This window comes from Galeopterus variegatus, unplaced genomic scaffold, assembly GCF_000696425.1.
Source record: "Galeopterus variegatus unplaced genomic scaffold, G_variegatus-3.0.2 Scaffold164, whole genome shotgun sequence".
NCBI lineage: Eukaryota > Metazoa > Chordata > Mammalia > Dermoptera > Cynocephalidae > Galeopterus > Galeopterus variegatus.
Genome location: NW_007726275.1, coordinates 658070 through 671239, shown reverse-complemented (window position 1 = coordinate 671239; position 13170 = coordinate 658070). Strand labels below are relative to the sequence as shown.

General features: G+C 48.1%; 1 protein-coding gene across 4 annotated transcripts in view; it reads left to right on the top strand.

Moving 5' to 3' along the window:
• The window catches only part of DTX2 (deltex 2, E3 ubiquitin ligase), a 32578-nt gene that overhangs the window by 1297 nt on the left and 18111 nt on the right, over positions 1-13170 (top strand). For 2 of the 4 annotated variants that reach the window (XM_008594546.1, XM_008594543.1), the window contains exons 1-3: positions 6462-6530; positions 9302-9658; positions 11537-12173. In XM_008594546.1, the coding sequence (XP_008592768.1) occupies positions 9391-9658; positions 11537-12173 (905 nt within the window). In that variant the 5' untranslated portion in view covers positions 6462-6530; positions 9302-9390. Of the gene's footprint in view, positions 1-222; positions 388-6461; positions 6531-9301; positions 9659-11536; positions 12174-13170 lie in introns of those variants that run through there. The other 2 variants (XM_008594530.1, XM_008594535.1) reach the window with 2 other exon arrangements.

The window sequence follows — 13170 nt, the reverse complement described above, 5'->3', positions numbered from 1 at the left end:
TCAATTTTTTTTTTTTTTTTTTTTTTGTCTTTTTTTTTTAACCATTCCTTTGGTTGTTAAGTGTGCAGAGGAAAACTACTCTACCTCTTGCTCTGTTGGAAAGTAAATCTGGTGGTTTCCAGTCCCAAGCCACAGCACAGGGATCCAACATCTGTGCACTTGTTTTTACTAACTGCTGTTTCTCAATTTAAAACCTGATCATCTTCTTCCTTGTTGGCAAAGGTGCCTTGGAATTTGTGTCGCTGAGTCAGCAAGCCTTTCAGATTCGCCCGGTTTTTGTTGTTTGCATTTTATATCAAGATGGGAACTTAAACAAGTCATTCCTCCTAAGGATCTGGTGTCTCCATCAAGAAGGGGCAGTTTATGCCAGCTCTCCAGAGGGAAAAGGTGAGAGCCATGGGGACTTTCCCTTGCTGCCTTCTCTGTCTGGTTTTCAGTAGAGAAAATGGGGACTGGGGAGGGTGGAATTTGAGGTCTTCAGGATGAAAGTGAGCCCTGGGAGTTGATTGTTGATTGCCAACTGTCTCAAATAAATGCAAGTGGCTTCTTGCCAACTGCTTCTCCTGTTTAACCAGTCTTAGAGGATGTGTTCTACATGGTTCCCAATTTAAGACATACTTTATGGGATGAAGGAGACAGGTCACGATTCCTGCACTTGGACTGGAAATTTTCATTTCTTTTGTTGTGTAAACTTTTACTGGGTGCCAGACAAGATTTCTGCCTTCTGGGAGCTCATTGTTTGGTGGAAGAGACAGACACATCACAATCAGTGACAAGGTGTTGTCAGTGTGATATGTATTGAGCTGGGGGACTCACAGGGCCCAGCTGTGAGTCGGGAAGGCTTCTGGAAAGTGATAGATGAGGTGAGTCTTGAAGGAGTAGGACATAGAAAGTGGGGAGAAGTAGCCTGGCAGGGGAGTCAGCATTTGCAAAGTCATGAAGCTACCAGGGCATGGCTGAGGTAGCCCAGTGTGGCTGGAGCAACAAGGGCCAGTTGTGGGGTAGAGGAGGCTGGAAAGTAGGCAGACGGCTGAGCATAGAGGGTTTTGTGGGCCATGCCAACTCTAGGGAGTGCAAGGATTTTAGCAGAATTCCATGAGGGGCATTTTAAATGAATACACTGGCTGGAAACTATGGGGTTGACTAGATTGGATTATTCTTTGTGCTGGTCTCCTTACACCGTGTCAGCTTCTGGTAGGGGAGAGGTAGATGAGAGATTTTGCTGTTGTCAGTTGCTCGCAGTCTAGTTGAAGAGAGAAAATGGACATAGAGAACTGTGGAGGAATGCTGTGGAAGTTGGTAAGAGGGTGTTTCCTTTCCATTGGGTATACCAGGGCATCATGGAGGAATTTAAATTGGGCCTTGAAAGTATGGGTAAGGTGAGGGTTGGTTGCCAAGTGGGTGGGATTTGGGGTAGAGCAGAGGCATGGAGGTAGGCAAACCCTAGATATACACAGGAGTAGCCAGTCAGGGATTGGTTAGGGGGAGGTACAGATGAGAAGAGGGTATTGAAGGGAAACACCCTGGCTGGTATTGTTAATAGGGAGGGAAGGACCATATTGTGGTGAGCTTTGACTGTCAGCCTGAGAAATTTGAACTTTATTCTGGAGATCCAGGGGAGGGTGTGGAAGAGTCTGGATCAGAACTGTACTTCAGGAAGCTTAATCTTGCACCTTTGTCTGAGGTGGACTAGAAGAGACAAGTGTTGGAGGAAGCCGATTCTGGGCACTGCCGGGAAGTTCAGATGACTGAGAGTTTTGAGGGGCTCAGGCAGGGCATGAAGACAGATTTGGGTGATTGGCATGTGGGGTTTTTTTTTTTTTTTTTTTTTCTTTTTGTCTTTTTTCATGACCGGCAACGGATCACAACCCTCAGTGTCGCGCCCGTACCGGACCGGGACCGGCAACAGGATCGCAACCCTCGGTGTCGCGTCCGCACCTCGCTCAGCCAGTGAGCGGCCGGTCTGTATGTGGGATCCGAACCCTCGGCGGGAGCGCCGCAGCACTCACAAGCGGCGCACTGTAGCAGTGCGCCACCGGGCCGGCTCATGTGGGGGGTTATTGAAGCCATGAGAACAGATACAGTCGTCCAGGGGGAGTGTAGAGAGGGAAGAGAGGTAGTCCAGGGCCTGATGTCCTGATGTAGAGAAAGTTATCAATGCCTGGTGTGGTTCTAGGGAGCTATTGGGACTCCTGGGTGTGGTCCCGAGGGCAACAGCCTACTGTGTGTTGGGTGCAGTATTTCATCTTCAGGGCATATCCTTGGCAAGGCTAGCCAGAAGCATAAATTCTCTCACTTTTTGATAGAGATATGGATTCAAAGAGGTATTTCTCAACTTTGGGACAGTGGAAGCACAATGATAGGTGCTGAGGAGGTGGTAGGGCAGAGGTCTGCAAACTGGCCTGTGGGCCATATCCGGCCCACCACCTGTTCTTGTTCTTAAAGTTTTATTGGAACACAGCAACTCCTGGTAGTTTACGCATTGCTTATGGCTGTTTTTGCCCTACAGTAGCAGAGTTGAGTAGGTGCAACAGACTAAAATATTTGCTTGTTAACCCTTTATAGGAAAAGTTTGCCAGCCCCTGCCATAGAAAATAGTAGTAACCCAGAGAGTATATCCCAGCCACCACTGTGGTTCTGCTAGTTGTTGTTGGGTGGATAATGAATCTGGGTCAGGCCTTCAAATATTGCTGTTTTCTCTGGTTTTCAAGAGAAACTGGAAATTGGGAATTTTTTTTTTTTAAATAACGAATATTCCAATTTTTAAAGATCAGCTCAATTAAGAAAACAGAAACTGTGTAGGCCAAGCAAAGCGTGTCTGCAGGTCAGTTCGTCCAGCATCAGTTTACCCCTTCTGTCTTGGTATGGAAGCACAAGGACTCTGGAAACAGATTTGGGTTTACTTAGTCCCTCTGTATTCTTGGTCAAGTTAATTCTCTTCTTTTGCCTCACTTTTCTCAGTTATAAAATGGAGATAATAGCTGTCCCCCTGCCCTCCGCCACCCCCAGATTGTGAGGATTAAACAAGAACACTGATGAGGTAATCAGCACAGTACCTGGCGCATAGTAAGCCCTCGCATGGTGAAGCAAGGGTCTACCCTCTGACTATCTGCAGGTAGGTGGTCAGGTTGTTCTTCTCGAAGCAGGAGCCGCAGATTCTTGGTTCTGGAGGAGGTGGTTGCCCACAAGGAAACTGTAGGTTGCTAGGTCCTGTGCCCTGGCTACCATGTAGCTTTCTGATCTCCATTTGGAAGGTTCTTCTCTCACCTGCCCCTGGAAGGCTCAAGTCAGGCCCCAGCCAGAAGAGGAGTCATCATTTCCCTTCTAGCTACCCAGTTTGCAAGAGACAAATCATGTGTTAGTTTCCCACCATCTCTCAAGAAACCTAGTAAGGTCTGGATGGCACTGGCTTAAGCAATCTCTCTCAAGACAGAGGCCCATCTTGCATTGCTCATAAGACTACTATAGTAGTTAGGCACCCAGATGGTTTGTTCTTCACATTTTCTGGGAACTCAGGAACGGGGATGTGTCTGTTAGCAAGAAGGTGCCATGGTAAGTTGACAAGACCTATCACTAGTGAAACCCCACTGGGAAAGTAGCAGCCATTTAAAGTAATGATGGTAAGTAATGGAGGTTGTGGTGATTTGGGTTTAATTTATGATCTTTTAAAAGTGCCATTTTTTTTTTTTGTCTTTTTCGTGACCGGTAAGGGGATCGCAACCCTTGGTGTGGTGTTGCCCGCACCGCGCTCAGCCAGTGAGTGCACCGGCCACTCCTATATAGGATCTGAACCCGTGGTGGGAGCGTCGCTGCGCTCCCAGCGCTGCACTCTCCCAAGTGTGCCACAGGGCCGGCCCAAAAAGTGCCATTTTAAAGAGTTTTTTTTTTTCCTGGTAACAGAAATAATACTTTCTCACTTTAGAAAATATGGGCTGGTTGGTTAGCTCAGTTTGTTAGAGCATGTGTTGTAACACCAAGACAAGGTCGAGGGTTGGATTTCTTTACTGGCCAGCTGCAAAAAAAAGAAAAGAAAAGAAAAGAAAATGTAAAAAGTCCAGCTACATAAGGAAGTCAAACAAAAGGTCTTCTATAGTTTCTCCACTCAAAGACAGCTGTTGTTAACATTTTATTACATTTCTATTGAATTTTCTCTATGCTTCTCTTTGGTGCCTGGCCAGAATGGGAATCTGAACACTTGACCTTGGTGTTATAACACCACACTCTAACCAACTGAGCTAACTGGAGAGCCTCTATGCTTCTCTTTACATGGTAGAAATAGTGCTTTGGTGAATATCTTTATGTCAAAATTTTTCTGTAATCTTCTTGAGATAGAGTCTGAATTATTGGGTCAAAGGAAGTGAGCATTTTAAAAACTCTTGATACATATTACCAAATTGTTTTCCAGAAAGGTTTTACCCTTCCCAGCAGGTGAGTCTCAGTCTCCTGTTGCCAGCACTAAGTATTGAAATTAAGCTATTTTTACTAATTTGATAGGCAAAAAATAATAATCCATACTTTTTAATTTGTATTTTTTCAACAAAATTTCTAGTTAAGTGGAACATTTCTTTGATATGTTTGTGCTCAGTATTTGGCTTTCCCAGGTCTTTGGAAAGGCTTCCTGACAGAGCTCCAGGTAGCATCTATGCTCTAAGGAGTCTTTGAAGGTCGTGTTCTAGTTACAGGTCACTCTCGCAGTGTCAGCTGGTGGGGTGTGGAGTTTCAGGCCCATGCTTCTTGGAAGACTCCTGAACGAGCAGCAGTGTAAAAAATAACACTCGAAGAGTGAAGTGGCTTGCATTTGGAAAATTTAGCCCGTATTGGTGGAATCAGAGCTGGGAGGAGGTTCTAGAAGTCACCCGGTCTCACTGATTTCCAGTCCACACTCCTCAGATCTATTCTGCTGCAGAGGAGCTTCATTGGCCTCTTGAGGAGAACTAGGAGTGGAGGACACCTCTGTGTCAAAAAGAGCACCTCACAGTTCTGTGTTTACCTAGTATCACATCTGCAAAAGCCTGGAAAGCCCATCCAACTGCCTCAGTCATAGAACCTAGAGAAGGGGGAAGGTAACTGCCCCAAGGTTACCAAGTGGTCTTCATCTCCACTCAGGACAGCAGGAGGAGGACAGCTGCTGCAGTAGTGAGGAGCCATTACACGTTTAGGTAGACTGGAAGGGATGAAAAGGGTTTCTCACATGTTGGCAAGTTGAAAATAGGTCAGTGTGAGTACCAATTAGGAACCGCGGCTCAGTCTGGGTTGAGTCCCTGTTTAAAATTCATGCTGTGGGTCTTCTCCCAGAGGCCACAGCTGCAGTGCGATCCATTTATGTGGCTTACCCACCCCGAGGCAGGATGATTTCCACTCAGATTCTTGTGCCAGCTCAGAGCTTGTTCTAAAGCTTGTCTAAAGCTTCTGGGAGTAGAAAGACTCGTGGATACATGGAAGTTATTCCTTTCCTATGAAAGTGCCTCTCCAATCGTATAGCACCCTTCTACTGCCTCAGCCACAGTGCTGTGGACGGGGATTTGCAGATAAGTCAGAGAATGCAAGGGGAGCAGAATGGCTTTTTCCCTGCCACAGTTGTTGATATATATTTTTTTAAACTTTGGTGTGATCATAAAAATTAATATGACTGTTATAGAACATTGGCAAGTATAGAAAGAAGTAAAGAAAAAATATTCCACAATTCTGTCATTCCTAGTACATTTGAGAATTCTTTCCAGACTTTTTAAAATTAGCTAATATGAAGTAGAGAGAACATGAACATGGGCTTTATGGTTTGTCAGACTGGATGCTTAACCTTGGGTAAATACTTAATTTCTTTGGGCAGACAAGTTTCCTTGTCTGTAAAGTAGGGATAATCTCTCCTTTGGGGGTGGTGGAGGGTCAAGAGAAGGGGATGAAAAAAACACCAAGCACAGTGCATGTCACATAGTAGGTTCTTGGTCAATGGCACACCCACCCACCCGAGAGCTTATTGTGTGTGCAGTTACAGATCCTGTATTTCTAACTTGTCATGAGCGTTGTTTTCGGTCCTGAAGTCTTTTGTAAACATTTTTAAGGACTGATTCGTTCTCTGTCATTAGAATGTTCCATAATTTAAGAATTCCGTTCTAGTAAAGTGTTAAGGTTGCCTCTAGATTGAGGCTTTTTTCCATGGCCAATTATAATAATAATTTTCGTAGTTAAGAATACCCTAAGTAGCCCTCATCATTAGGAGCTAAGACAAATTAGGTTTTGAACCGCAGCTTAGTGATGACTGAGGCTGTTGCAGAGAATGGGCAAATTGACACGCTGCTGTATTGTGCACTAATAATTGCTGGGTTCAAGTGGAACGCCACTGGGCGTTTCTGGGCATTGACTCAAACGTGCTCTTGGAGCAGAAGCTTCTCTCCTCCTTTGTCCTCTGGTGTTTCAGACCCTCTAGGATATTGGGCATTTGAAGAGCTGTGGCCCCAGCTTTCAGTCAACCCTAGCTCTGCCCTCAGGGAGCTCCTGTTCCCGTGGGGAGACAGACTGAAACCAGTAAAAAGGTAAGGGGCAAGGGGCCTATGTCGTGCAGATGACAGGAGGGTGGCGTCAACCCTCTGGTGAAGGCGTGGGCCCAAGGGCTCAGGAGAGGTCATCCGAGGTCGAGTCTAGAAAGGTAGGCATGGGTTGCTTGGGGGCTTGTATGGAGGGAGGACAGGAGTCTGGACTTAGCCACCAGCATGATCAATGGCTGAGAGGTGGAAAATGGCTCGTAATGTTCTGGGACTTGCTAGAATTGGATTTGGCTGGACATAAGGTGCCACAGGTAGAGGGCTTGGTGTGAGGGGACAGTGGCTGGTCATAGAGGAGCTTGTGTGCCATGTCGTCCTCATCTTGGGTCTCCAGTACCCTACAAGGCCTGACCATGGTGGGCCTTCAGTCTATGGAGGCTGCACACCTTCAGGTAAAACTTTAGCTGAAGTTCTTGACTGTATTTCTCAGGCTGTTTCACAGAGTTCTGCAAGTTGATTCATCTGGGGATGTGTGGACATGATAGTAGATACCCTGGTGCTGGTGATAGGGGAGGCCCAGCTGCCTGAGACAGAAGTGACACCTTGGGAGTAACTGGCTCTGAAACCAGTCCTCTGATTTGTACCTCAGTGTGATTATAGAGGCTCCTAATTGCAGGCACTGAACTCAGCCAGCAAGCTGGCCCGAAGGCACCCCTGGTCTAATCTTCCAGGGTGGGATATGGGCTTTCGTTGGAGGAATTGGCAGCTCAGTGGCAGGCCTGGCACCCACAGGGGTGCTCAGAGTTATCGCAGGCCTGACTCACCTGTGTTCTTGTGCTGTGGCCTTAGTACCACCCGACGTGAGGGGCGCAGAGGTACTGGGAGTAAGGGAGAGGAAATGGAAGGGATGCCAAGATTTGTTGAGTATCTGCTGTAGGCTTGGTGCTATGCAGTGCTTATTATACAGACCTGTCTGTCTTACCGCCCATGACAAGCACTTAGGATAAATGTTGATATCTCCATTTTCCAAAGGAGAGAAAGGAAGCCTGGAGAGCTTAGGTCCCTTCATCAAGATGATACAGAGAGTCTGCAGCACATTGGCACCAGAGCCTGTGCCTGCTCCTTTTCTCAAGCTGTTCCACATCCACCTTCCTTCTAGGGCAGATGGTCTTGGCCATCTCATTGAAACCTTGATGGAGTAGTGCAGTCTGAGGGACAACAGCAGAAGCCGAGGGTCCCAGTCTGATCACTAGCTATGTGATTGTGATCAAGGCACTGCAGCTACCTGGGTCTCAGTCTCCACATCTGCAAAATGGGGAGAAAATTTGATGTGTATGCTGAAGGGGGTTGTTGTGGATATCAGCAGACTGTATGAGTGGGGACCCTATTAGCCCAAGGATCTGCATGGGCATGCATAACAAATGAGGGTGGGTAGTGCTTGAGATGCACGCCCCTCTCTCCCTTCTCCCTTCCCCCTCTCCAAGAAGGGCCTGTAAGTGGAGCCCAAGGGAGAGGTCAGGCTGAGCCTTCCTCTCTAAGAAAATGGGCCCCAGAAGCCACATTGATCAGGGTTTGCTCTCTGTGCTGCTACTTAGTAGTATACATATGGCCTTGAATAAGTCCCTTGTCCTCTTTGAGCCTTGGTTTCCTGTTCATAAAGTGTGAGAAATGCGACCCTGTCGGTATATTGGGCTTAAAAGAGATGCATACGTTTGGTGTTTGTCAGTCAGTGTTGGACCCTGTTTTCACTCTCCAGTAGCTGATGCTCTGGGGGACCACCGTGATGTTGTGTGTGAAGTTGTGTGTCTGCAGCACTCTTCTCATCCAACAACTGCTGGCACGTAGTAGAGACATCATCCACATCCCTTCAGCATGTCTGAACTGAGTGATGCATAGTACGCTTAGCACATGGCATGTCCTCTGCCGGGAGTTGGTGATCAGCTGAGAACAAGGCAGGCTCACTGGGTTGCTGCCATCTGCTGGGGCAGAAGGACGTGGAGCAGCATCATACCCACACACAAATGTGGTTGTGCTATGAAGAAGTGCAGAGGGCCAGGAGCTCATGTAGTGGGTGGCCAGGAAGAGCCTTCCTGAAGCCTTAGACTGAACCTGAAGGATGTGGAGTGTTCAGAAGGAAAGAGGGTGGGCTGGAGTGAATGGTGGAGAGCCCTAGATGTGGGGACTGACAGCTGGTCAGCAAGGCCCAGGCTCAGGGAGTGGGGTATAAAGAGGCTCAGAAAAGGACATTTTCATATTTCTTTAGGGCTTCCTTTGTAGTTAGTGATGCTCCTGGGGCAGCCTGGAGACGTGGAGGAGCTAGACCTGTGCTTTGAGTCCCAGCTCTACCACTTCCCCCTGGGTGTCCTTAAGCCCCTGGTCCTTTCTGAGAGAGTGTTTGTTCATCTGTATCACAGTGGGTGTTAATGAGTATCTCACAAACCAACCTGCTTTGGAAACTGTAGGGTTTTCTCACAGGTATTGAGGGATCATGATGGCTTTATTCCATTAGGATTTGGGGTCACTCAAAAATACATACAGTTTGAAAGGATAAACTAAGTAGCTGGGTCAGAGGAAGATATTTGCAACAAGCCAGAAGCCGGGCTAATGATTAGCTCCCTAAATTGACTCCATGACATATTCCTGAACATTTGCAGAGGTAGGTAGGCTGCAGGATTGACTTTGAATTCTTCCTGGCTGCCAGAGCAAGGAGACCGGATCAGTACTTGATTCATGATGCCCTTAAGGTATCGCTCTGCACTGAGACTGCTTCTGGCAGGGTTATTGATGTGTGTGGTAATGGCTTATGTCTGTCCTGTTCACAGGTCTGCTGGAGGTGCTGGGCAATGAACCTGAGACTGCAGCCCAGAGTGGTCTGAAGCCATTTGGGAAAGCAGAAAGAATCCTGGGGAAGATGGCCATGGCTCCAGGCCCTTCCCTGGCACAGGTGTACACCAGCCCTGTGGCAGTGGCTGTGTGGGAATGGCAGGACGGGCTGGGAACCTGGCACCCCTACAGTGCCACTGTCTGCAGCTACATCGAACAGCAGTTTGTCCAGCAGAAGGGCCAGCGCTTTGGGCTAGGGAGCTTGGCCCACAGTATCCCCTTAGGCCAGGCTGACCCTTCATTGGCCCCTTACATCATCGACCTCCCCAGCTGGACCCAGTTCCGCCAGGACACTGGTAAGACATTTCCTGCCTCTGGTACACAGCTGAGCTCCTGCTTTGGGCCCATGCCATGCTAGGTGTTGGGGTTATGGAGTTGACTCACAGGGCTTCATCCCTGCCTCTGAATTGTATGTAGTTGGGAGGCGGGTGCTGTGAGTGAGAACAGCTACCACACAGGGTGAAATGTACCTTATAGTAGGAGAGGGAACTGCAAGAGCACATTGCAGAGACCATCCCAGCCCCCCTTTTCCCTGTCTCCCGAACCAGAAATGCCTACTTTGACCTGTAGAGATTCAAGGATTTCATTGGCAGGCAGACCACAGAGGTGTTCTCCCAATGTAGTTAAGAGGGTGTGGTGGTGAATTCTGGCTCCAACTGCTCAATAGCTGGGAAGGTTACTTCACTCCTCTGTGCCTTTGCGTTTTTTTTTTTTTTTGGTCTATAACATGTTTTGATCAGTATTGCTTAGAAAGGGACCACCAACTTCTCAGAGCTGTCCCCCTCTCCTGCTCATCTATTGGTTCCCAATTGGAGTGATTTTGTGCCCAAGGATGTTTGACAATGTTTGGAGAAATTTTTGGTTGTCACAAGTTGGGGAGTATGCTACTGGCATCTAGTGGTCAGAGGCCAGGGATGCTGCTAAATATCATACAATGCATAGGACTGGCCCCGCAATAGAGAATTATTGGCCCAGAATGTCACTAGTGCCGAGACTTGAGAGACCCTATTCTGATACTGTTAGCAGCATCCTATAGTCTGTGAAAACTGTGACTCCCAGTCAGTCGGATGCAGATAAAAGTCCCTGCCTTTAAGGTGTGTGCAGTCAACTGAGAAAGATGGCACTCTGGATAAATAATATGGAAATTGTGTGCAGTAGATAGCAATAAGTGCTCATCAGGGAATGGAAGTGTCAGGTGTTGGGAGAGGTCCATTGGAAGTTTGAACTGAGCTGGCCAGGTCGCTGAGAAGGGGATGGAGACAGACTTGATGAAAGGGCAGGAGAGAAGGGCAGGTCATTCAGGGCTTTCTAGTCCCTAGAAGGGACTTGGCTTTTAACCTGAAAGGGAGAGCCACAGGAAGATTTGGGCAGAGGAGTGACATTATCTGATTTAGGGGCTAAGGGTATCCCTTGGCTGCTGTGGATGGAGATAGGGGAGACCAGTCAGAAGGTAGTGCAATAATCTATCTTTTGACAAGTGTTATTGGAAGCGTAGCCCAAACTGACTTTTTTTTTTGTCTCCTTAATCATTAGGTATGGTTTATTGAGAATGTAAGCTAAAAGTAGGGTATTTCCCAGTAGTTGAGATTTGAGAAGTCAGAGGGAACAATACATACGTATAAGGGAATTATGCAACAATAAAGAGTTTACAACATTTTAGAGATACAAGAAATGCTTATGGCATCATACATGAAAGTGGCAGGAAGTGTTTCCAGTCTGATTGGCAGCTACTTAAATACATTTGCGTAGAAGACTCCGTGGGAAGAAATGCACTGCAATATAAATTGTGTACTTTCCTCTTTATAATTTTTGTTCTGAATTTTTTAAAGTGAGGTTATATAGGTTTCATCTTTAGAAATATTATTTTGAAAAGCCTCATCAAGTCTGAGCCATATTCTTTGATCCAAGCTTCTCACATCCTGCCAAGGAGTTTGGGTCCCCTTCTGCCACTGGATCCTTTTGGGCCACAGTTTCTTTGCCTAGAAAATCTCTCCACTTTACCACCAAATCTGGAAAGAATAGCCATTGCCAACCCTTAGATCAGATAGCAGCATGACCTACAGTGGTCATATATATTTGGGTTGTTGGAAAAAGAAGTTGAAAATTCCTGTGTTTTTGAGGGGGTGGATGGCTGGCAGATTAACTGTTTATTTGTAATACTCCTTTTAAAACAGGCACCATGCGGGCTGTGCGGAGGCATCTGTTCCCTCAGCATTCAGCCCCTGGCCGGGGCATTGTCTGGGAGTGGCTGAGTGATGATGGCACCTGGACAGCCTATGAAGCCAGCGTCTGTGACTATCTGGAGCAGCAGGTGGCCAGGGGCAACCAGCTTGTGGACTTGGCTCCCCTGGGGTACAACTACACAGTCAACTACACCACCCACACACAAATCAACAAGACTTCCAGCTTCCGTCGTAGTGTGCGGCGCCAAGCAGGGCCCCCTTACCCCGTGACCACCATCATTGCTCCGCCAGGCCACACTGGAGTTGCCTGCTCTTGCCACCAGTGCCTCAACGGCAGCGGAACTGGCCCTGTGTCAGGCCGCTACCGCCACTCCATGACCAACCTCCCTGCATACCCTGTCCCTCAGCCCCCCCACAGGACCGCCATTGTCTTTGGGGCCCACCAGGCCTTTGCGCCATACAACAAACCCTCGCTCTCTGGGGCTAGGTCTGCACCCAGGCTGAACGCCACCAACCCCTGGGGCGGGGCACCTTCCGCCCTGGGGAACCAGGCCCTCTACCGATCCAGCCTCTCTCACCTGGGACCACAGCACCTGCCCCCAGGATCATCCACCTCCAGTGGAGCAAGGTATCTTGTGTGACTGACTGATGGTCATTCTGTGTGCCCCACGTGCCCTGTCAGCAGGCTGGGGTCTCTGCTTTTACTCAGCAGGGAATACTTACCCAAATACCTGCAGGCTTGGCACCTGCCTCTTGGCTGTCCCTGCTATGTCGTCTCATTTGTACGTGCCATGTGGGTGCTCAGTGCCATGGCCGTCCATAGCCTTGAGTTCTGGTAGTTGCCACACAGGTTAAAGTGACAGTCCTTTCATTCTCATGATTATAGGGCTCTCTGGGTGGAGCACAGTTAAAGAACTTTTGCCTGTGCCTGTGTGCTGTGTGGCTAGTGCTGTACCTGAGGACTATCCATCGGTTCCTGCCATGTGCCAGGTCCTGGAGATGAAGAGATGGAAGCTACGCTTTTACCCCTGAGTCCACAGTCTAGTACAGAGGAGGGCCATGAGCCCCATGTGATGAGAGTGTATGCGGGGGTGGCCACTGGTGCCTAGGTGACACAGCCCCATGCTGGTACAGTCCAGCTCAGAGTGTTTCAGAAAGCTCTCAGCATTCTGAGAAAGATGATGAGATCATAGGCCCAGTCCAGACCAGGCAGTATTTTAAAGTGAGAAAATCCCCTGGATTTGGCCAATAGGCAAGTGCTCCTGGCGTGACTGAACTGGATGACCAGGGGCTTCATCATTCCTCATTATTGAGAGTGTTGGGCTTGAAGAACATTTTGAAAATTATAAGTGGCATCCAGGATTGGGGCTGCTTTCTGAGAATGACCTGGGTGGGTCGTGCCCGAGTGTGTGGGCCTGTGGCTGCCTGGTCCCCCGGAGGAGAATCAGCATCTCTGGCTGCCTGGCTAGTCTGGCCCCACCCTGCCCTCTCCACCATGTTGAGAGCTGAAGATGGCTAAGACTGCCTTGCAGCTGCTTGTGCATCTAGTATGTTTTTCAAACTGAGTTTCAGAGGACCCTGCCAGCTCCTATAGGACACATTATGTGCCAGGCCCTGTTAAGTAG